This window comes from Rhincodon typus, chromosome 3 (genome assembly GCF_021869965.1).
Source record: "Rhincodon typus isolate 14 chromosome 3, sRhiTyp1.1, whole genome shotgun sequence".
In the NCBI taxonomy this organism is placed as follows: Eukaryota; Metazoa; Chordata; class Chondrichthyes; order Orectolobiformes; family Rhincodontidae; genus Rhincodon; species Rhincodon typus.
In genome coordinates, this window is record NC_063334.1 from 85775194 (window position 1) to 85799153 (window position 23960).

Below are 23960 nucleotides of genomic sequence, written 5' to 3' on the forward strand. Positions count from 1 at the left end.
AATCAGATGAGCTTCTATGGCAGTTATCAATGGTTATTATTAGAATTTTAATCCTGGATTTTTTAAAATTTAAATTCTACTGTCTGGAACCCAGGTCACCGAAGAATTAGAGATAGCAGCAAACCATTAGTAGAGTCCTCTCCTTGGAGTTTTTTTGCTTTCTCATTAGAGGGCATCTATTCTGTGCGTTCTGAAAAATCTCCTTAACTACTTGCCACTGCATCTCTATTGGTCCATTCCTTAAATTAATTTGTCAGTTTGTTTTAGCTAGCTTGGCTTCAAGCCCTCATAATTGCTCTTACACATGTTTAAAACACGAGTCTTGAATGTGCCCAAGAATGTGAGGGTGAAATTGGTCCTTGGAGGATGTGGAAAACAGGGAGGTCGCAAATTGGCACATCTCACATTAGTTTTATCTTTTCTGTTTTATTGCAATCAATTCTTGATAAAATGTCCATTACTCCAGTGAAAACAAGGTGAAGCTCATCTTTTGTTTGCAAAAATAAATTGTCAAATTCTCTTTCCATGGAAACTAAAGCTGTAATTTGGACTGATTTAATATAACAAATAAAAACAATTTTTACGACTATACAAGCTAAATTGAAAAAAAAATCAGTGTGTTCAGCCACACCACCTCATTGGAAAATTTACTGAATAAACAGTTAATTTTGTACTGATAATTTTGCAGAAGCACATGTTGGTGAGCAAGATTAAGATAAAGGGCACACATACTTCATACTTCAGAAGACGTAGGATTGTACGTAAATAAAATGGTCAAGTTCCAAGGTTCTCACACTCTGACTAAAGAATAATAGTAACAGCACTTTATTATTGCACATTTCCTTCGACTGACGTGGTTTTGGGAATATCACTGAAACCACAGAGAGTTCATACAATAGGTCATACATAACTTGGCTACAATTTGTAAACTTTAAGGGTGCAAAGCAAACACATCTGACAAAACTCCAGTTTGGATTGTTTCCTTTTTCTGAGTTTCTCACAAACTATCTAAATCCTGCTTCCTCTGTTACAGATTTTAATAGCCAAGAAGATTTGTCATCAGAGGCACTTCACATATGTGAAGCAATAGCAACTAGAGTGAAGGACATTGAAGAAGTAACAGCATATTTTTAGAAATGTGGATGTAATATGCAAACACAATGATGCTGTTGTAAAAGTCAATGCAGAAGCATAATTATTGTTTGTTACTGAGCTGGAACTACCTTTTTAGTTGTACTTTTTATTGCACATTGACAGTGTCACAGACTTTTGCTTTACATGCTAAGTGATTATAGCTTCTACCATCTCCCACCACCGTCTGATCCTTTTTTCACACAAAGCACCAGTAAAATACCAATAACTTGCATCTGTATAGCACTTCACTGACCTATCCTTACTAACTGTATTCAGAAAAGCAAGATTAGTGAGCGGTCCAGCACAACTCTCAACTTTTGTATTCTATACCTCTTGCAATACAAGTAATTCAATTATTGTAACATGGAATAGTAGAGCACAAGGATTGATGTGGTTTTTCAGTTTATTAACCCAAACTATTTCTTTCAAGCAAAATTCCAGTTACCCCATTCCCTCATTCTTTCACCGTGTTCCTGAAATTTTCCAGTAAGTAGTTAATCAATTCCTTTTTCAATGTTGTTCTCTAGTGATCCCTCGAGATTGACTTTCTTCCACTTCAGATTTAAGAGTTCTGAGGTGTCTAAACCGTGCAATACTAGGTCTGCACAGCCTGCTGAATGTGGTATTTGAAGAGATGGGTGGCTGAGATGCTTGGGTTTTTGCATAATCCTTTGCTGTTTGCAGTAGGCCCCCTTGGGGCTTTTTGGAGGTGGTCAAGATCTTCAGTTTGGGCAGTCTTGAACTGGACATTTCCATGAATCAATGAGCTTGTTGCATTTTATTTTCAGGGAGACTTTGTGGACACCCTTGAAGTATCTTCTCTCCCCTCAGCTATTTACATTATAAGTTAATAACGTGGATGAGAAAAGTGAATGTAGAACAGCCAAGTTTGCAGATGACACAAATAGAGGTGGCAAGATAAGTGGTCAGGACAACACAAAGAGACTGCAAAGAGATATAGTCAGGTTAAACTTGGCACTTGGAATATAATGTGAGAAAATGCAAAGTTAGCCACCTTGAAAAAGAAGAAAGACTGCAGAAAGCTGAAGCACAGAGGGATTTTGGGGTCCTCACAAAAAAGCTAGCAAAATGTTGGTCTTAAAAGGGAATAGAGTATAAATATAGTGATGTTTAGTTAAAACTAGGTACGTTAGGCCACATCTGGAATACTGTGGACAGTTTTGGAATCTAAGGAAAGATATAATGGCTTTGGAAGCAGTTCAGAGAAGGTTCACTAGGCTGATCTCAAGTTTGCAGAGTCTATCTTATGAGAAGAAGCTGAACAGGTTGGGCCTGTTCTTATTGGAGTTTAGAAGAATGGGAGGTGACTTTATTGAAATGTACAAGATGCTTAGGGCTCTTAGTGGTTAGTTAACCTTGTGGGAAAGTCTAGCACCAGAGGGTATAATCTCACAATGAATGAGGAGTTGGTCTTTTGAGACAGAGGATTTTCTTTCTCGGAGGATAGTAAATTTGTGGAATTCTTTACTACAGAGGTCTGTTGAGGCTGGGTCGCTGAGTATATTTAAGGCTGAGATAGACAGATTTTTAATCAGTAAAGGAATCAAAGGTGATGGGGAAAAGACAGGAAAGTGGGGCTGAGTCTGGAGGCCCAGGTTTTCCATCAGGGATAATGCGACTACTGGACAATTATGAAGGCAGGAGGAGTGAACCTATTCAAGGTTGTCTATTCAATCAAAGCATTCTCTCAGGTAGATCAAAGAGGGTTTCAGTCCTACTGGATGGGAGATGCTCAGTTTGAACATGCTTGCATCAGATGCTCCCTGCCATTGAAACTATTTGATAAGTGGTCTGGCTCCTGAGACAACCACCTCTCTGCATCGATACCATTCTGCCCTGAATCCTCTGCTTTCTCCTTCTCCTCCAATGACTTATGTCAATTAATTCCAATTCTCAAACTCATCACTTTTTGGGCATTTTTACAACCTACTTCCTTTGATCTAATGGCATCATGAACTTCTTTTGATTGTTTAAGGTGGATTCACATTTTCCCATGTGTGTTTGAGTGGAATGTACAGATCATGTAGAATTTCTTTAAATAGTAGCTATTGTCTACTATCAAATCTTTTAGTGTATTTTCCCAAACCATCATCATCAACCTGCCTTCATACCTTCAGAGTTTTGTTCGTTCAGATTAAAATCTCAATTCAGAATGAATTTTATTATATTCAAAAATGTGAAATTCCATCATATTAAGATTACTATTTCCCAAATTCTTCTTTGCACCAACGTTTATTATTAGCCCTTTCCCATTACACAATACCAAAATAGCCAAGTCTCTAGGTCTTAAATGTACTTTTCCAGAAATGCATCGCCTACATTCTCTACAACTTTGTCCTTCAAAGCCTGCTGATTAGGTTTACTCACACTTTATGTAAATTGTAATATGAATATTATGTAAATATTACCATTTTGCCCATGTTATATGCCATTTTAATTTCCTGATTTGTATCATGCCAAACAATTTCCTGATCTGTTTGTTAAAAAGTGTCAATCAGGCACGTAAGTGGCCTGAGTTAGGCCTTCCCCTCAACTTAGGGCCCTTTCAGCAGAAAATCTGACCCCCAAAAGCTGCAGGATAATCAGAAGCAACTAGTTCTCTCGTACAAGTGCCGCTATTGGGAGCAGTATGCAACTTGACCAGAGATTGTCATAGGATCTGAAGAGAAAAGAAAGTGGGGGTAGATCAAAGTAGGAGATGAAAGGGGAAGATCAGATGCAAGGGGAGAGACGAGGATTTTGGATGCAATTGGGGTAAAACGGAGGTCATATCCAAGGGGAAAGAGAAAAGGTCAAGCAGGGGCAGTGTGGATGGCTCAACTCCTTCCTGATGTCTCATTGGTAACAGCGTGATATTAACAAGTGACTGTATGCATTTATAAATATAAAAATGTTTACTCCATAAGCAGTTCTTAAAAAAAACTACCCTTAATAGAAATCTCTGTTATTATTCTTTAAGGAAATGACTAGGAGAAAAACTGCAGATAATGCTCACCATGTAAATAAAGCAAAATTGTCCAATGGAACATGAAACAGCTTTAGAAAAAGAAACAAGGTAATATTTCAGCTGTTATTTTGTTAATGAGTTACAGATGATGATCAAACTGCTCTGCATTTCCAGCATTTTCCATTTTTAATTTAATATAACCTGCTTTCAGTCTATAAGATTATTACAGATGTAATTAACTCTGCTGATTTTTTTCTTCCCTCCAGCCTTCCAGTGCTCTTAACAGGGTAGAGATGGTTTTCTTCCTGAGGCCACGGCTAGTCATTCTATGAGAGAGGAGACATGAACAATTTTCCAGTGCTGGTCATTTGCATTGCCTGGGTCTGCCTGTGCAATCGACTCATTGAGGCCCGAGTTTTAATGGGATGCCTCTTTTTCTGAAGGCAAGGCTCTTTTTTTTAAGGTTGCTTCTTTGACCTCAAATATAGACATTTCCCTCAAACCAACTCTCCTGTTCGAAACTCCTTGGCATCAAGACAGCCAACAGACATTTCATTCAGGCTAGTTCCTATACTTCAGCCCCTGACTCTGAAATTCCAACACAACATTTACATTTTGATTCAGTTACATGGGATATTTCACATTACTGCTCCAGAAAAATCTCTCTCAACGGCTACTTGTTGTAAAGCTTCCCAAAGATTGGATGTTATGGTTTTATGCAGAGTGTGGGAGGTAAAATATGAAGTTCTCGGTCCACTCACTTCCTCTGTTGTAGCATATTGATTCAAACATCATGCCAAATAGCATTGTGAAGAGACATACGACTCCCCGTGAGACGTCTAGAATGCAATGTCAGGTGGTAAACTAGATGTCTGTGTTTCTCTTTTATTCATTCATGCGATGCAGGCATTCTGGCTAGGCCAGCCTTTATTGCCCATCTCTAATTGCCCAGAGGGCAGTTAAGAGTCAATCAAATTATTGTAGGTCAGGTGTCACATGTAGGCCAAGACAGGTAAGGGTGACAAATTTTCTTCCTAAAGGACATGAATAAACCAGGTGGGTTTTTACAACAATCGATGTGGTCACTATTGAGCCAACATTTTAGTCCTGATTATTCATTAAATTTAAATTTTACCATCTGCCATGGTAGGATTTGAATCCATGTTCCTTGAATGGAGTCTATGTTTTGGATTACTACTGCCTCCCAGATAAGATTTTAAATGACCCCTTTCCGCTCACTCTTGCCGTATAGTCTCATCAGCTGATTAAAAACTCAACAAGCCTTCTCACAGTCAAACACAGCAAACAAATCAAACAAGAGCGACAGACCCTGCTGCTACATGCAGCCACAGTCCCATTTGCTCATCATTCAGTTTTGTGCCAGCTCCTCGTATTCAGCATAAATCACTCCCAAAGTTTGTTCAATAGCTTGTTAACCGGTCTTTTCAAAGAGGCAGCAGGCAACCAATCTCAGCAACTGCCTGCAACCAGTAATATTGGAATTGCTGTCCTGACACGCATCACCCTCAGCCTCTCCCTATAGATCAAACTTTCCATTCACAGCAACATCCTTGTACATCTTTTCTGAATCCTTTCAAGTTTAACAACACCTTTCCTATAGCAGGGAGACCAGAATTGAATGCAGTGTTCTGAAAGTGGCCGAACCAATGTCTTGTACAGCCGCAACATGACCTCCCAACTCCTTTACTCAATGCACTGGCCAATAAAGACAAGCATACCAAATGCCTTCTTCATCACTTTGTCTACCTACAACTCCACTCTCAAGGAACTATGCACCTGCACTCCAAGATCTCTTTGTTCGTCAATAATCCCCAGGGCCCCACCGTTAACTTTACAAGTCCTGCCCTGATTTATGTTACCTTGCAACACCTTGCATTTATCTAAATTAAACCCCATCTGCCAGTCCTCAGCTCATTGGCCCATCTGATCAGAGTTCTGTTGTCCTCTAAGGTAACCTTCACTGTCCAGTACACGATCAATTTTGGTGTCATCTCAAACTTACTGACCATTCCTCCTATATTCACATCTAAATCAATTATATAAATGACGAAAAGCAGTGGACCCAGCACTGATCCTTGAGGCAAACTGCTGGTCACAGGCCACCAGTCTGAAAAACAACCCTCCCACCACTTTCTGTCTCCTACCTTCAAGACAATTTTGTATCCAATTGGCTAACTCTCCTGGATTTCATGTGATCTAACCTCACTTATCAATCTATCACATGGAATGCCTTGCTGAAGTCCACATAGACAACATCTACTGCACTGCCTTCATCAATCCTCTTTGTCACTTCTTCAAAAAACTCAATCAAGTTAGTGAGTCATTTCATGTATGTATCTATCTAAAATCCATCACCTCGTTTGTCTTTTATTTTTATTTGGCTCCTGCGCTCCCAACTACCCCTCCACCACTGACTTCCCACCTCACATTTCCTGCCATCCCAACTACCGACCCTCACAATCCCTATCCCCTCCCTGAATACCCACCTTCACAGCCTAGCCCTCCCAGAATACCTAGTCTCCCAATGCCTGCACCTCCCAGCCTTCATTGTGCCTCGGTGGACTCTGCCAAATTGCTGCTGATTACAACTAAGCTGTACAGACAGTAACACTGAGCAAGGTAGCATGCATTGCCATTCTGGGTCCAAAAAGATGGACATGTGAAAGTATGCTTCTAGCACCAACTTTAAATGAAATGGGCTGTATACTGGAGAAAATCCAACATGACAGAGCAATGTCCAATAACGTGTGCCGATCTGTGTTAATCAGGTGGGAACAGCTTCACTGTCTAACTTCATGGCTAGCAAGTAGAATCAGAGTACAGAACAAAGGATGCCATTTTGCCCATTATTCCATGCTAGCTCCTGTCAGTCACACATCATGGTTCAGTCCTGTTCTTCTGCAAGTCTGTTTTCTTTAAGTGTTCATCCAAACTATATTTGGAATCAGGATATATCTACTTTCACCATTCTGGTCCCAGGTCATTACCTTGCTGCTAAAAACATTTTTCTCTCTCCCTCTGCATTGCTTGCCCAAAACTTCAAAATTGTGTCCTCTTGTACAATCAGTTCATAGGAACAGTTTTGCTTTGCCTATCTTTTCTAGACCTGTCATAATCTTGTTGATCTCTGTAATATATCTCTCCAAACTCCTCTGCTCCAAGCAGGGCAACCCATCCTTTGCAACCTAACTTTGTAACTGAAACCACAATCCCTGAAACCGCTGAGGTAAATTATCTTTGTACCCTCTGCCCCTCACATCTTTCCTAAAATGGATGCAATATTTTAGTTATGGACTAAGCAGAGCTTTGTATAGGTTCAGCCTGGCTCCCCTACTTTTGCATGTGTCTAATTATAAAGCCCAAGATTTAAAAGACATTTGGACAGGTTTATGAATAGGAAAGGTTTAGGGGGTTATGGACTAAAGGCAGCTAATTGTACTAGTTTGAATACCTGGTCGATATGGACGAGTTGGACCAAAGGATCTGTACAACTCTACATGATCCAGTACTTTTGCTAACCTTTCTCTTAATAGGCCCTACTAACTTCAAAGGTTGATGCACATGTACGCCCCAAATCCCTCTGTTCCTTCACATTATTAATAATAATTGGGCCATTAAGTCTTTAGTGTCTCTCCCATCCCTTCTGCTGAAATGTGTCACCTCACACTGATCTCCATTTGGGTGCAGTACATGAGGCCTATTGGTCAGTCCTTTCAGGAGAGAGGAGCTGAAAAATAAATCAAAATCTATCACCAATGTTAACCTTAATTTAACAACCCCAGAAAAGTAAAGTACTCCCCCAGTTTATGAATGTGCAGGGAAATCTCAAAGTGAAAGTAGCAAGGTTACTGTACAAGCAGGATCTAACTTCACAAAATACTGATAAATCCCCAGGGACTTTCCTAGATTTGATCAGGTTATGTGAGGCAATCCTGTTTTTCACCAGCAATGCATAATTGGTTGAAATTCCATGAATCCTTTTAAAGGGGAAGGGGTGGTGTGTTGGTGGGAATGTAAATTAGGCCTACATGTAGGTTTTGAAAGAAACTGGAAGTGGTTCGAAATCAGATTTCAAGCTGCTCCTGTATTAATTTCACCCCCAGGCCAATATTAACATTAAAGTTCCTTTAAATCTAAATTAATTATCAATTTTAGCTGGAAAGCCATAACAACATCAGGTCTACAACAACTACATATTGTATACACATGTAGGTGTTAAAAGTTGAATATGAGCTGAAACACAGTTTTTAAAAGATTTTTTTACTGATGAGGAAGTATGCAAACAACAATACTGGTCTTGGGGCTGGGGGGGGAAGAGGGGTTGAGAAGGGAGGAGTGGTAGTGCAGATGCATGTGGGAAGGGCAGTATTGTGTCTGGGAGGGAAAGATATGCCAAGATTAAGATTTTGGGTAGGGGGTGTCATTTTTACATCTGAAATATCTGCCCTTGTAGCCATTTTGGGGCAAAACAATCGATTTTCTAGTAATTTCCCACTGTATATTGGATAACTTTACTCCTAGATCACTAAGAGGATTACATTCTTTTAACTGTGCCTGCCGAACATTCTTTTGTGGGCTGTGCCCAAGCAGTTCAATACGTCCAGGTACAACAACAGAATGGTTCTAGATCTGTGTTGAGAAACCAGGCCTTTGAAATCTGAGCCAACTGCAAATTAACAAAACATCTAAAGTATGGAGATTATTTACAGTCCATTCAATTTCCCATGTCCTGAAAAACCCGTGTCAGTACAATTTTTAGCAAAGCTGAACAGCAGCTTCCTCCATGATGTAAAGCACAAGAATACTTGCTGGTGCATTAGCAGTCTTGTCAACATGTTAAAATGGCTCTATTAGTTATACACGGTACTGTGCTGCCACCTGCAGGCTATCAACAAAATAACAGCTGATAAATTATCTCAATTATTCTCAAAAAAAACCTCTGAAGATTGAAACAATAGACTAAAAATAGAATTGCTTGGAAAGAGGTGGGCTATCAGATCTATAAGAAGAAAATATAAATTAATACTTGAAGTGTTGAACCTTTAGCCTTTTTTTAAATGAATTTTGTATAATGAAATGTGGAGCTTTTATTGATTTACAAAGAAGTTATGGGATCGCTGTGCATTTCCAGTCTGTCTTTTTTAAACTTCCATTTCAAATAGTTGTAGTTTTTCTGTTTAATTTTTAACTACTGTTCTTTTGTGCAAAAATCTTGAAGAAATCTCATTCCTTTTAAGATGATATTCATTTGTCTCTTTTTACGCTGCTCATAATCATTGCTGCCACTTTCATTGCATTAAGGTAGACTTTGCAATGTTGTTTCACTAATGGTACCTTGCATGCAGTGAGTTCACAGTCACAGGCGCGTTGTCTTTGCTTTTCCAATATATGCTATGTGCAGCTGTTTAAGATTTGGGGCACCATAAAATCCATGAATCAGAGAAGAAACTGTACTGCACAGATCCCAATTTCAGGGTGGCAGATGATCGTTCAGTGTATTCTAAGCCAGATGTACTTTAAACAGCTGAATACTCCTGCCTAGTGCGTTTCTTCCATAAATGCAAACTTACCACCCAACCTCAGCAATTTTACCTTTCACTGGAAATCTGTCTTCTTGCCAGAGTTAGTTTATTTGATATTCAGTAACTCCCTTAATCTAATTACCAACATTGACCTCCTACCCACACACACAGCTACTCTCTGGACCTGATATGCACTGGATTCTTCTTCAATTACATTTCTGTTCCATTAGAAAATCAAAATAACTTTAACCAAAAGCACAATGAAATTCCCTATGATGAATTATCCCTCTGTAGCCAGTGATGCAGTCAACCACATTATTCTGTTTCAACATTTCTTTCCCATCATTGAGCTTGGTAGGATTTCTCTCGTATCATCTTACTTATCCAATATTAGGACCAATGATACAGGACCACCAGCAATTGCTTCCCTTCTGCACTCACACCATTACCTCCGGATTTCTCCAACAGTGTTCCCCCTTTCCTCATCACATCGAAACACCACCTGTTCACCATTTTTCTCAACATTTCTACTGATCTACATTATCAAATTTATTGTCCAACACGTAGGTCAATGACAAACATCTGGTCCAAAGACAAACATAAACAGAAATTGCTGGAAAAACCCGGCAGGTCTGGCAGCATCAGTGCAGAGACATCAGAGTCAACATCTCAGGACCCGTGACCCTTCCTGAGAGCACATCTGGTCCAAAGAAACTGGTATCAGTAGGTCCGTACTGGTTACCATGCCCTGCTGTGGATGTTAAAGTCACCTTTGCTTCTGGCTCCTTCCAAGGATCAGCTGCAGACATTAGTGACATCTCACACATGAATGCACACCACTGCATCTCACTGTTGACTGACATCAACACATTGCTCACAGGGTCAGAGGGCTTCATCTCCATTTCTGGAATTTTGCAGAGACGGAACAGCATTTAAACCAAAGCAGAAGTCGTATAGTGGAGGGCGATGGACAGTGTGTGGTGTTCTTAAATGCCTGCGCAGTCACGCAGTTTACAGTAAAGCTTACAAGCTCCAGCTGATTGCAATTCTGTTTCTGCTAGTTGCCCACGGTGTGTGTTTATATAGATAGATAGAATCCCTACAGTGTGGGAACAGGCCCTTCGGCCCAACAAGTCCACACTGACCCTCAGAGCATCCCACCCAGACCCATCCCACTATAAACCCACCTAATCTACACATCCCTGAACACGATGGCCAATCCACCTAGTCTGCACATCTTTGGACTGTGGGAGGAAACCGGAGTACCCGGAGGAAACCCACGCAGACACAGGGAGAATGTGCAAACTCCCCACAGACAGTCACCTGAGGCTGGAATCAAACCCAGGTCCCTGGCGCTGTGAGGCAGCAGTGCTAACCACTGAGCCACCGTGCTGCCCTAATGGAGTGCCACTGTTTCTGCCCGGTTTATCATGATAAGTGCCACAACGCACTTGAGGGTATCCTCAATGTGAAAATGGACATTGTTTCCACAAGGACTGTGCAGTCTTCACCCCTACTGATACGCCATGGACAGGTGTATCTACAGAAGGTATATCGGTTAGGATGAAATGAAGCTTTTTTTCAGTCAGTTTTGGGATATGGGTGTCGCTGGCTAGACCAACATTTATTACCCATCCTTAGTTGACAGTGAAGGGCAGTTAAGATTCAACCACATTGCTGTGGGCCTGGAGGCACTTGTAGCCCTAATCAGATAGAGATGGCAGATTTCAGAGGATATTAGTGAACCAGATGGGTTTTTAACAATAATCAACAGTGGAGACATGGTCACAATTAGGCTAGGTTTTGATTCCAATTTGAATACCAATTCCAATTCTAATTTGGATTTGAATCTATACCCTCAGATCACTATCCTGAGGTTCTGGCTTACCAGTGACACTATCACTACACCACTACCCCTAGGATAAGAACCTAATGCCCCCCTTTCCTTCCACACCCTCCATAATTACATTTTGTAATTTGCAGTCCTGGGAATCGAACCCATATTAGCAGTAGCCTGGTCCACTGGATCAGTCCAGTGGCATTACCATTATGCCATCCCCTCCCTTAAGGGGAGTGCAATGAAGGCCCATTATTCCTGGGATGAAAAGATTGCTCTACAAGGAGAGAAGGGATATACTGGGGTTATATTCTCTAGAATTGAGAAGAATGTGAACTGATCTTTTTAAAACATTTGAAATTCTTTAAAACCTCACAGATTAAATACTGCAAGAATGTTGCCCCAAGCTGGAGAGTGTGTAATTGTGGCTCACAATTCTAGAACAAGGGACCAACCAATTAGAACTGAGATGAGGATAAATCTTTTCATTCATAAGGAACATTGGGATAGTGTGTAGTGATGGTAGAAGATCCTCCATAGTATTATTGAATGGTAGTGCAGGGCTGAATGTCTCACAGCCATTTCTATTTATTGTGTTCTTTGACATGTACCACAATAAAGGAAGGTCATGAAGGTAGTATAGTACAAAAATGATACATGAGAATTGTTCAAAAGATTAGAAACTTGCATTGATTGATGGAATTGGGACTATTCCCCTTGGAGATGAGGAAATTAAGAGGGGTTTTAATAGAAGTGTTCATGAGGCACCTGGACAGAGCATAGACAGAAACTGTCCCCATTGGCAGAAAGAGCGAGAGACAGAGGCACCAATTTAAGGTGAGTCACTAAAGGAGCATTAGTTACGAGGAATAACACTTTTATGTAGCAAGTGGTTCGGATGTGGAAATGAATGCCTGAGAATGTAGTTCAGTTACAGCTTTCAAAATAGATTTGGACAAGTATCTGAAGCAAAAATGGTTGTGGAGGGATTGGGGAAAACTTGGATGGTGGAACATGGTGAGCTGATCTTAAAGAGGTCACAGAGTTAATGGTCAACAATCATGGTCATGGAGTCAAGAGGCCAAATGACCTCTTTCTGTGCTATAACCATTCCATGATTCTGTATTGCAACTTAAACAATATTTATGTCCAAAATTTTAACTTCCTCTTTAAGCAGAAAGGAATCTTATTTCATCCTTTACACATCAAGATAATTGATTTTGATTTGCTGCACACTCCTCTTTCATCCAAGTCTTCTGTGACTTTGCATTTATTTTTACAACTATTTGATGGAATATGACATGAATCATTCTGCATGGCTTAATAGGTCAATGCGGCAGCATTGGGTTTTGAAGGGCTGGAAATATAAATAGCTGAATCCACCACAAAATATGCAGAGTATGGCAAGATTCACACCAAGTAAAGGGAGATTGGTCAAGGTTTTTTTTTTATCAGTTTAAAAGATGAAACTTCAATCTAAATAAGTGATACTAGTCCTAATGTTATTAGGTGTGTGCACTGCCAAATTCATACTGCTGACCATGCACTTGAATGTTATTTTCTGGTTGATTTGAGGACAATATAGAGATGACCCAAAAGCTGTCAGAAGTTAAATATCAAAATTGATTTTCTTCATTTCCAGTTTTTTGTCAAATATATTTCTATTGTTGGTCTGATCTAAACACAAATGGACATCTGTGTAGCACCCTTCATCACTATCCAACGTCTCAAAGTGCTTTGTAGCCAATGAATTACTTTTGAAGTACCGAATGTGTTGTAATACAGGAACTGCAGATGCCAATTTGCAGCAACACCGTGCACACAGTAATGTGATAATAACCGGATAGATTTTGGAATATTGTTTTGATGTCAACATTTACCACTGATAAATCTCCTCCTCCTCCTCGTCCCCTCAACCACTCCAAGCCCTCCATTCGCACCACCATAACCATGAACATGGTCCAGATGAATATGGCTGACTGGAAACTCCAGTCAAGGCAGGCAGTGTTGGTGCCTAGTAATTAATTTTAATCACTTCAATTCACTGCCTATCACCTTATCAGCAGGCAGCTGATCCAACCTCAAACAGCCTCTTGTCAGAATGGCTTGGGATCAGGATCATAGTGCCATCTCTTAAAGAGATATCCCTTCTCCGAGCCATCCACACATTTTGGACATTGGAGAGAAGAATTGTGGCAGCCTAGACTGATGGAGAATCGAGCAAATGTGGCAGCTGTCAGCAAACTGGACACACACGTGGAAGGAGCTCTTGCTGGGTTTGTAGATCTGCTGGAAGTTGAGATAGCCCTTCCAATTGATGAATCTCAAAAATCAGTCACTACATGCATTGATGCTAAAATGGAATTGACTAATGCTGTTCTGTCTCTGCAAAACAGAGATGCCAACAGTTTAAATACACTGCTCACAGAAATCAAGTCCACGCAGGAATAAGTAAAGTTAGAGGGAATATCGTTTGTAATATCATGGTCCAACATATCCCTCACCCTCTACCATACTCATTGTGCCAGGAGATCAGACCTGGTTCATTGAAGAGAGCAGAAGAGCATGCCAGGAGCAGCAGCCATACCTACCGATGAGTGGTCAACCTGGTGAAACTCCAACACACTTGCATGCCACATAGAGAGGAAGCAGTGTGTGATGGGCAGAGCTAAACAAATCCCACATGTTAATGGATTGGATCTAAGCTCCACTATTCTGCCACAACTAATCATGAATAAATTCATTTCACATTTGAACAAGAAAATCTTTTCTCTTCCTTTCAGATGTTAAGGAACACAACCTCTAAAACCTCAAGGGCAATGATGCACCACCTGTAACAGCCCTTTTATCTCTTTCACTGGGCCTCTACACCACCTGCCCCATCAGTCTACTTTTATTCATCATGTGTTTATTTCCAAATTTAATTTTGTACATTAGCAAACTTGGATATATTGTATTCAACTCTTTCCTCTAGCTTATTAACATGTATTGAAAAAAAAACTGAGGTTGTTAAATAATCAATTAATGCCAATCTGAATCCCTTAAATCCTAATTTTGTGGAATAATCTCTCGTGTCAGAACTTATCAAATCCTTTTTGAAAATCCAGATATATTATCTCCACTGGTTCTCTCTTACCCTATGGGTTAATATTAAAAAAACTCCAACAGATTTGTAAAACACAATTTCTCTGTCATAAATGTTAAGTTTATTTAATCACAAGATGATTTTAAAATGTCTTCTTCTCAAGTGACTAATAATGGTTTCGAGCATTTCTCCACTGCTCACGTCAAACTAACGAGCCTCTAGTTCATTGCTTTTTCTCTTCCCTCCTTTCCTGCATAGCCAAGTAACATTTGTCATATTGCAATCCACAGTGGGTGGACTAGAATCTTGGGAATTCTGGAAGATCAAAACCAAAACATTCCCTATCTTTAAAGCTATTTCTATTTTACATAAAATGAGCAACATTGCAGTTGGTGGAGAGATTATTTTCCATTCAAGCACAAGGTGTCAATGTTCCTGCACTGAAGGGATAAATTAGAGAATAAACTTTTCTCCCCGTGTAATCTTCCGTGAGATGTGGGAGTCAGTGGCAAGATTAGCAAGTGCATCCCAACTGTCCTTGAACTGAGTGGTTTGCTAGGCTCTTTCAGAGGTTGCTTAAAAGTCAAGCAAATTGCTGTCAGTATATAGGTCAGACCAGGTAAGTATGGCAGATTTCCTTCTCTAGAGGACATCAATGAACCAAATGGGTTTTTACAACAATCAATGATAGCTTTATGGCACCATTACTGAGACTAGCTTTACATTCCAAATTTATTAATTGATGAAATTTGAATGCATGCTTAGTTGACTGAACAGCTAGTTTGTGATATAGAGTGATGCCAACAGTACGGTTTCAACTCCTGCAAGGGCTGAGGTTACCATAAATGATTCTCCTTCTCAATTGCTCCCCTTGCCTGAGGTGTGGTGACCCTAAGACTAAACTCTCTAATGAGAGGAAACAGCCCCGCAGATTAGTCCTGGCCTCTGAATTACTAGTTCAGTGACATTACCATTATGTCACTGCCTCCCTGCAAAACCCTCGGGTGTAGGCCATTGTTCTAGCCCCATTAGCATCTCCATTTGTTTTAAACCATGAATTTCCTCAAGTACCTCATTTCACTCGAACCTTGGTTCCACATTATTTCCAAGGTGATTTTTGCATTTTATATTAATCCTAAGAGCACTGTGGGTGTACCTGTACCACATGGGCTGCAGCAGCTGAAGTAGGCAATACATCATCACCTTCTCAAGATAAGATTGGGATGGGCAATAAAAGCTGGCCTAGCCAGCAATGCCCAGATTCTGTGAAAGAATTTTCAAAACATGAAATACAAAAGGACCTAAATTGTAAAGACTTCGAATCTGGGTAGAGATTTCATGGTGCATGAATAATTCATAAATGATTGATGTGATCAGGCAGCATCCAACTGCCTATTCATTTCCATGGTTGTGGTGTGCAATATTGTGTTAAATCCTGCTGCTTCGACAGCAGGCCCAAGTTCATGCAAGACTACAATCAATCAAAATGAACCTCTTCTGGATAAAACCGGACTGCACATTTTAAGGCTTTATTTGGCTATTCCAGTGTATTCCTGGCTGACCTCCCACATTCATCTTCAACAAACTTGAGGTCATCCAAAATTTTGCTGCCGTTATGCTTACTCACATAAAGCTCCATTCACCATCTACCGTTCTGCTCGCTAACTTACATTGGCTCCCAGTCAAGCAACACCTTGGTTATGAAACTGTAATCTTTGTATTAAATCTCTCCTTGAGTTGCCTTTCCCTATATTTGGATATTATCCAGCCACAAAACTCTTACATATATGTGTTCCTCTAATCTTGGCATCTTGAGCATTCCCGATTTTATGTTATTCTATTGGTGGCCTGAACTTTAATCTTCCAAGTTCCCCTATACCTCTATTTTTGATACCTGTCTCCTTAATAATACTTCATAAAACTTATGTCTTTGACCAAACTTTTGGTTATCTGATTTAATATCACATTATGTGGGTTGGCATCTAATTTTGTTTCATAATACTCATGTGAAGTGCTTTGGCACATTTGATTAATTTAAAGATGCTAAACAAAGACAAGCTGTTGATGTTTCCTAGAACAGTCTCAAATTCGAAATAAAATTCTATTATATTATAATTGGTCATCCCGAGGGACTCTTTTACTACAATGTAACAAATTAACTGTCTCTCATTGCATAATGGCCATTCTAAAACAAACTGTTTCCTCGTTGATTCTTTGACATACTGATCTTGCAAACTATACTGAATGCATTCCAAAGCCTTATTCCCCCACAGAATTTGTGCAAATTTAGTTTGCTCAATTAAATTTATGCACCTATCACTCTTTAATTTCCTGATTTATATTCTGCTGGATAGTGCAATGACTGTATGAGGAACTATTGCTACTCTAACCAATACTTTCTGTTTCTTTGTTGCACGGAACAACTGATTCTACATTGTAGCACTCTGAACCTGACCATTTGAGGACTAAGCTGAATACAAAAGGTTTAAAACAGAAGTGAGACAGCAAATGCAAGAAGCAAAGACAAATTATGAAAAAACGACTGACAGCTAACGTAAAGGGAAAATTCTGAAGTGTTTTAGAACTCATTAATAGCAAAACAGTGCTGATTAGAGATTAAAAAGGGGACTTACACGTAGGAGCAAAAGGTGTGGCAGAGATATTAAATGAATATTTCACATCCCTCTTTACCTACAAGGCAGATGTTGCTCAGGTCTTGGTGACATCCAACCATAAGACCATAAGTAATAGGAACAGGAGCAGGCCATTCAGCTCCCTCAAGTCTGCTTTGCCATTTAACAGGATCATGGCTGATCCAACACTCCTCACAGGCCCTTTCCTGTCCTTTCCCCATAATCCCTGAGTCTACCTGCTGAACAAGAATGTATCTACCACAGTCTTAAATATACACAAAGACTCTGCCCCCATAGCTCTCTGTAGAAAGAAGTTTCAAAGACTCACAACCCTCTGCGAGAAGAAATTCTTCCTCATCTCAGTAGTAAATTCTTAATTCTGAAACTATGCACTCCAGCCCTAGATTCTCCCTTGAAGGGAAACATCTTCTCAGCATTTACCATATTAAGCCCATTAAGAATCCAATACCTTTCAATGAGATCACCTTGCATTCTTCTAAATACCAATGAGTAGAGTCCCAAACTGTTAAACATACAGGGGACCATTCTAGTTAACCTTCTCTGAACTGCCTCCAATGAAGTAATACATTTTCTTAAATCAGGGGACCAAAACTGCTCACAGTACTCCAGATGTGATCTCACCAGTACCTTGTACAATTGCAGTAATACTTCCCTACTCTTATAAACCAATCCCCTTGAAATAAGGCCCAACATTCCTGATTACCTGCTGCACCTGTGTGCTAGCTTTCTGTGTTTTGTGCACAAGTATCCCCAAGTCCCTTTGTGTTACAGCCTTCTGTGTTTTTTCTCCATTTAAATAATACCTAGTTCTTTTGTTCGTCCTTCAAAAATGAACACCTACACATTTTCCCACATTATACTCCATTTACCAACTTTCTTCCCCACTTACATAGCCTATCAACATCTCTCTAAACTGTCTGTTTGCCTCTCGCAACTTGCCTTTCCAATTGTTTTTGTGTAACCTGCAAATGTGGGTGCAGTACATTCACTTCCTTCCTCCAAGGCATTAATATATATTGTGAATAGTTGTGGTCCCAGCACTGATCTATGTGGAACCACACTGATTACAAATTACCAACCTGAAAAAGAACCCCTTATCCATACCTACTGTTTCAAAACATTCTAAGATAATTTCATGGTCACCTTTACTGAAGTTAATATTATGTTGCAGTTTTATTAATGGAATTTTAAATTTCAAAAGCTGCTATGGCGCAATTTGAACTAATGTCCACAGATCATCAACCTGGGTCTCTTTTATTAATCCAATGATATTAGCGCTACACTACCATCCCAGCCGAAGGAAATTCAGTCACTAGAAGGGTTTAAAATTGATGATGAGGAGGAATCAAATAGGCTGTTGAAACTTGATAAGGCAAGATGGATAATTCCAAGGATACTGAAGGATTGACATTGAAAATTGCAGAGGCACTAGCAATTATCCTTCAATTACCCTACATTCAGGAGTGGTGTTGGAGGACTGGAAATTTGCAAGCATTATGTCCTTGTTCAAAGAAGGTTGTAAAGGTCAATGCAGCAATTACAGACCTGTCAGTTTAACGTCGACAGTGCCCAAACTTCTAGAATCAATTATTCAACGTAGTATTGATGCCACATAGAAAAATGTGGCTTCATTCATAAGAGCTAGCATGGATTTGTTGAGGGAAAATCGTGCCTAACAACTTGCTAACCAACAACTTTATTTTTTTTGAAGAGTGAACAGGTTTGATGAGGAGAAAGCTGTTGTTGTGCTGTACATAGAATTTGAAAAGTTGTTTATTATGGTGTCACACTATAGGTTTGTGAAGAATGTTATAGGTTATACAATGAAATGGACAATAGCAATGTGGATACAAAACTGGCATGGGATACAAAACAGAGAGCAGTGGTGAATGTGTATTTTTCAGGCTGGAAGGAAGTTTGTGAAGTTGCCCATGGATTGCTATAGAGTCCCTTACTTTTGTTATGTTATATAAATTCTAGATGATAGTGTGCAGGGGACAGTTTCAAAGTTTGAGAAGTGTGAACTTGTACACAGAGAAACAGAATAACCCTATTCTAAGGAGTGTGCAGAGCAAAGAGTACATAAGTACCTAAGTCATTAAAGGTACAGGACAGGTAGAGAGGGCTGTTAATAAAGCATGCAGTATTCTAAGTTTAACTAATTTGGTACTGGAATAGAGCAGGGAAGTTATGACGACCTTATATAGGACATTAGTTAGACCTAAGCTGGTGTATGATCTGATTTGATTGGATTTATTTATTGTTACATGTAGCTTGTTACAAAATACAGTGAAAAGTGATATATGGTGTCATCACTCTCTGGCGCCATCCCAAAACACACAAGAAAAAATCAAAAGATGGAATATAAAGGCAGAAAAAAGAAGAAATAAAGAAAATGTGTCCAAATTTACAGTCCTTCTTGTTAAATGTTCCGTCATGGACCATGGGCCTCGTGGCCAGGCTCGAGCCCCCTTCGCCGCGTCACCACGGATGGAATGACAGTTGCCATTCTCTAGTGCCATCTCACCTTCAGTGATGCCCTCGCTACTACAGTTCTGTGTATCACTTATAGGAAGGATATGAATGCACTGGAGTGCAGAAGCTGCTTTTGAAATGGTTCCTAGGATCAGACATTTCAGTTGTGAGGAAAATCGGAAAAATTGGGACTGTTCTCCTTAGAAAGGAGAAGAATACTGGGAGATTTGACAGAAGTTTCCAAAATAATGAAGGGTCTGAACAAAGTAGATTGGGTAAAACTATTCCTGTTCGTAAATGAGTCGAGAACCAGAGGACATGGTTTTAAAGTATTTTGCAAAAGAAGCAAACAAGAGGTGAGAAAAAACCTTTTCACACACCATGGAGTTAGGGTATCAAGTATACTGCTTGAAGTGCAGCAGAGGCAGGTTAAATTAAGGCATTCAAAAGAGCATTGAATTGTTACTTAAATAGAGATAATATGCAGGGTTACAGGGAAAAGGCAGGAAATTGCATTAAGGTCAAAGAAACAGTGCAGACATGATGAGGTAAATGGCCTCCTTCTGCACCATAATAACTGTGATTGTGTGATTTACGGTGATTGTTATTCCACCTGTTATTACCAGTGCAGCCCTGCCTCTTTTTCAAACCTGTCTCGTCTAAAAGTCAAGTATCCTAGAATATTTCATTTCCAGCTTTGTTCATTTTGCAACTATGTCTCTATTATGGCCATTAGAGTAAACTCTCAAATTTTCATTTGAGCACAACAGCTATTTTGACGTGAATATTTCACACATTCAAATATTGTGCCTTCAGGTTTTATTTTTGTTATGCTTCCCACCATGTGCATTAGCAGTTCAACTGCAGATATGGAGAAGCTTGAACAGACAGAATAAGACAAAATCCGTAGGTACAGACTTTATAAAGGACTTTATAGTAGGCTTTGAGCATGACTTATTTCTCTGATAAATGAGACCTCACTCCAAACATATCTATTAATATACACATTTCAAAAGAGCACTTTCTCTTGAATGTCAAAGTAATTAATATCTATTGTAGATAATGGCGATTTCACTTAGATCTGCTCCTGGGCTATTAGTCACGTTTTGAAGGTAGCTGGAATAAAATGAATGCAGGAATTACTTACAGGTGTTAACCAAAATCAATGTGAATGGAAAACCCATTTTTTTCCATTAAGTGTCATATACTGATATGCAAAAAAGCTTTTAAATGCTGTATTGCACGCAACATAAGACAAAGGTTGATTATACTTTGTTATGCAGTAAAACACTTTATTAATTTTCAATCAACATAGTTTTGATCAATGTTACCTGAGTTCCCAGGCAGGCAACCATCATGTGTATGAGAAGTTTGGCTGCAAACATGGAGAATCTTGAGCACAGCAAATGACACAAAATGGCCAGAGCAAAACCTGTAGACATGGACCATAGGAGATATTAGAAAGGTCTTCCTATTAGGTTTTGAGCAGGTTATTGTGTTTTTTTTTGTTGACTTTGAGCCTTTTGTACAAAACCAGTTAGTCCAATTCATAAATGCAGTTGTAGACAATCTCCATGGAATACAGCATGAGTGGGTGAATGAGAGGAGGAAACACAATGAGAAAACGCTGCTAGAGGAAGAGCAACATGAGAAAGGGGGAGGTTGATCTCAAAACAAGATCATGTCCTTCAATGATGTTTGGGGAACAATTCTACATAAATCTCAGAAAGATACAATGTGTAAAACATTGTGATTCAATAGGATGTCGACACTGAAATAGGCCCCCTGCTACACTCACCACTGAAACTTGACAACATGAGAGGAACCACAATGTCAGTGGCTGTGCTGACAGTGGAATGAACTTTTATGCATCTGGATCCATGCAAGTGCAACCAAATGTTTTTGCATCACTTCACAGTTGGCTATGCACAATTGTATAAGTGATGCGACTGAGTCTCTGTGTTTCAAGACAGCTGATTACATATAATTCTTTCTCCACAGAGTAGACCTGGTGGAGTGAGTATGCAGCTTGACTGGATTACTGGTTTCTCCTACATGCAGTGACCCACTGCCTGTGGACCCATTGCTTTGTAGGTACTGGTGGTCAACTCAACCATGTAGCAAAACCAGAATGGATTTCACTCCAACAGTGTTCAATTGGTATACAATAGGCAGTGAGTTGTGTCAATCAGTGATCAATATACTAATAGCAGTCAGGGTGACTTCATTCTACAACACTCTGGTGTTCAATTTGCATTTGATTTATAGGGCAAACTAAACTTTTCAGACTGGAGGTCTGTGACCAGTGGTGTGCCACAAGGATTGGTGTTGGGTCCACTGCTTTTTTTCATTTGTATAAGTGATTTGGATATGAACATCAAAGGTATGGTTAGTAAGTTTGCAGATGATGCCAAAATTGAAGGTATAATGTACAGCCAAGAAGGTTACTTCAGAGTACAACGGGATCTTGATCAGATGGACCAATGGACCGAGGCAGATTGAGTTTAATTTAGATAAATGCGAATCAGGGCAGGACTTATACACTTAATGGCAAGGTCCTGGGGAGTGTTGCTGAACAAAGAGACCTTGGAGTGCAGGTTCATAGTTCCTTGAAAGTGGAGGTGCAGGTAGGAAGGATAGTGAAGAAGGCATTTGGTATGCTTGCCTTTATTGGTCAGTGCATTGAGTATAGGAATTGAGAGGTCTGTTGCGGCTGTACGGGACATTCGTTAGGCCACTAGTGGAATACTGTGTGCAATTCTGGTGTCTCTGCTATAAGAAGAATGTTGTGAAACTTGAAAGGGTTCAGGAAAGATTTACAAGGATGTTGCCAGGATTGGAGGGTTTGAGCTATAGGGAGAGGCTGAACAGACTGGGGCTATTTTCCCTGAAGCATCAGAGGCTGAGGGGTGACCTTATAGAGGTTTATAAAATCATAAAGGGCATGGATAGGGTAAATAGACAAGGTCTTTTCCCCGGGCTGAGGGAGTTCAAAACTAGAGGGTTTAAGATGAGAGGGGAAATACTTAAATGGTACCTAAGGGGCAACATTTTCATGCAGAGGGTGGTGCATGTATGGAATGAGCTGCCAGAAGAAGTGGTCAAGGCTGGTACAATTACAACATTTAAAAAGACACCCGGATTGGTAGATGAATGGGATGCATTTAGAGATATATAAGCGAAATGCTGGCAAATGGGATTAGACTTATTTAGGATATCTGGTCAGCGTGGATGAATTGGACTAAAGGGTCTGTTTCCACGCTGTATATCTCTATGACCCTAGATGCTAAGAGATTGTCTGACCAGGAAAACAGTCCATAAATGCAGGTGCTGTCTCATGGGTGAAGGGTTGATAATTAGAATGGAGAGGAAGAGGAATTACTTCACTTAAATGGCTGTGGGTATCAATGCTCAAAGGGGTGCGCAACATCACAAAAACCCCACAATCTATACCACAGCAGATTAACTTGCCTGGCTGAGGCACTGCTGCAGAGGAATGGCAGTGACTCGATGATGTCCAAACCTGCTGTTTTCTCTCAGGACACTGACTTTCTGACTGTGCACTTATATTGCTCACCAGCCAGCTAGCCCAGAGTCTTTTACATTGTAGGTAGATAATTGGAACCAGTCTACTTTGATTTTCAAAAAGCATTTGATAAATTGCTTCACAAGAGCTTATTACATAAAATTAGGGCTCTTAGGACTTGGAAAATACATTAGCATGGATTGAAGACTATTTGATGGATACAAACACAAGTCTGAACAAGCAGCTTTTGGGTTCACAGACTCTAAGTTGTTCGGTATTAGAAACGCCAACAACACTTGATATGGAAGTAGATTATGGACAGCTTGCAATGTTTTCATTTTTGCTGATAACACAAGTTTAGGTGAGGAAATTAACTCTAAGGAAGACAAAAAAGATGAAATAGACAGATATGAGAATGGGCAGGAACATGGGAAATAGGCTGTAATGTGGAGAGATGTGAAGTTATGCACTTGGCTACACCAAACAGAAAAGCCAAATATCTTTTCAACAGACAGGAAAACAATGGAATTCAGAGACACCTGGGTGCTCTTGGACATAAATCACAATCTGTTAACATGCAGGTGCAACAGGCAATTAGGGAAGCAAAGAACAAATCACTTGGATAAAGGAATCGGGAAGTCTCACTGCAATTTTATTAAACCTTGGTGAAAACAAACTTGAAGAATTCCGTGAAATAGTAGGAACTGCTGATGCTGGAGAATCTGAGATAACAAGGTG

The 23960-nt window shown here is 39.8% G+C and overlaps 1 protein-coding gene across 1 annotated transcript in view; it reads right to left on the reverse strand.

The window, feature by feature from the left end:
- Nucleotides 1-23960, reverse strand: part of adgrv1 (adhesion G protein-coupled receptor V1) — a 407915-nt gene that overhangs the window by 54699 nt on the left and 329256 nt on the right. The window contains exon 83 of the mRNA XM_048593741.1: nt 21028-21128. Coding sequence (XP_048449698.1) covers nt 21028-21128 — 101 coding nt within the window. The remainder of the gene's footprint in view (nt 1-21027; nt 21129-23960) is intronic.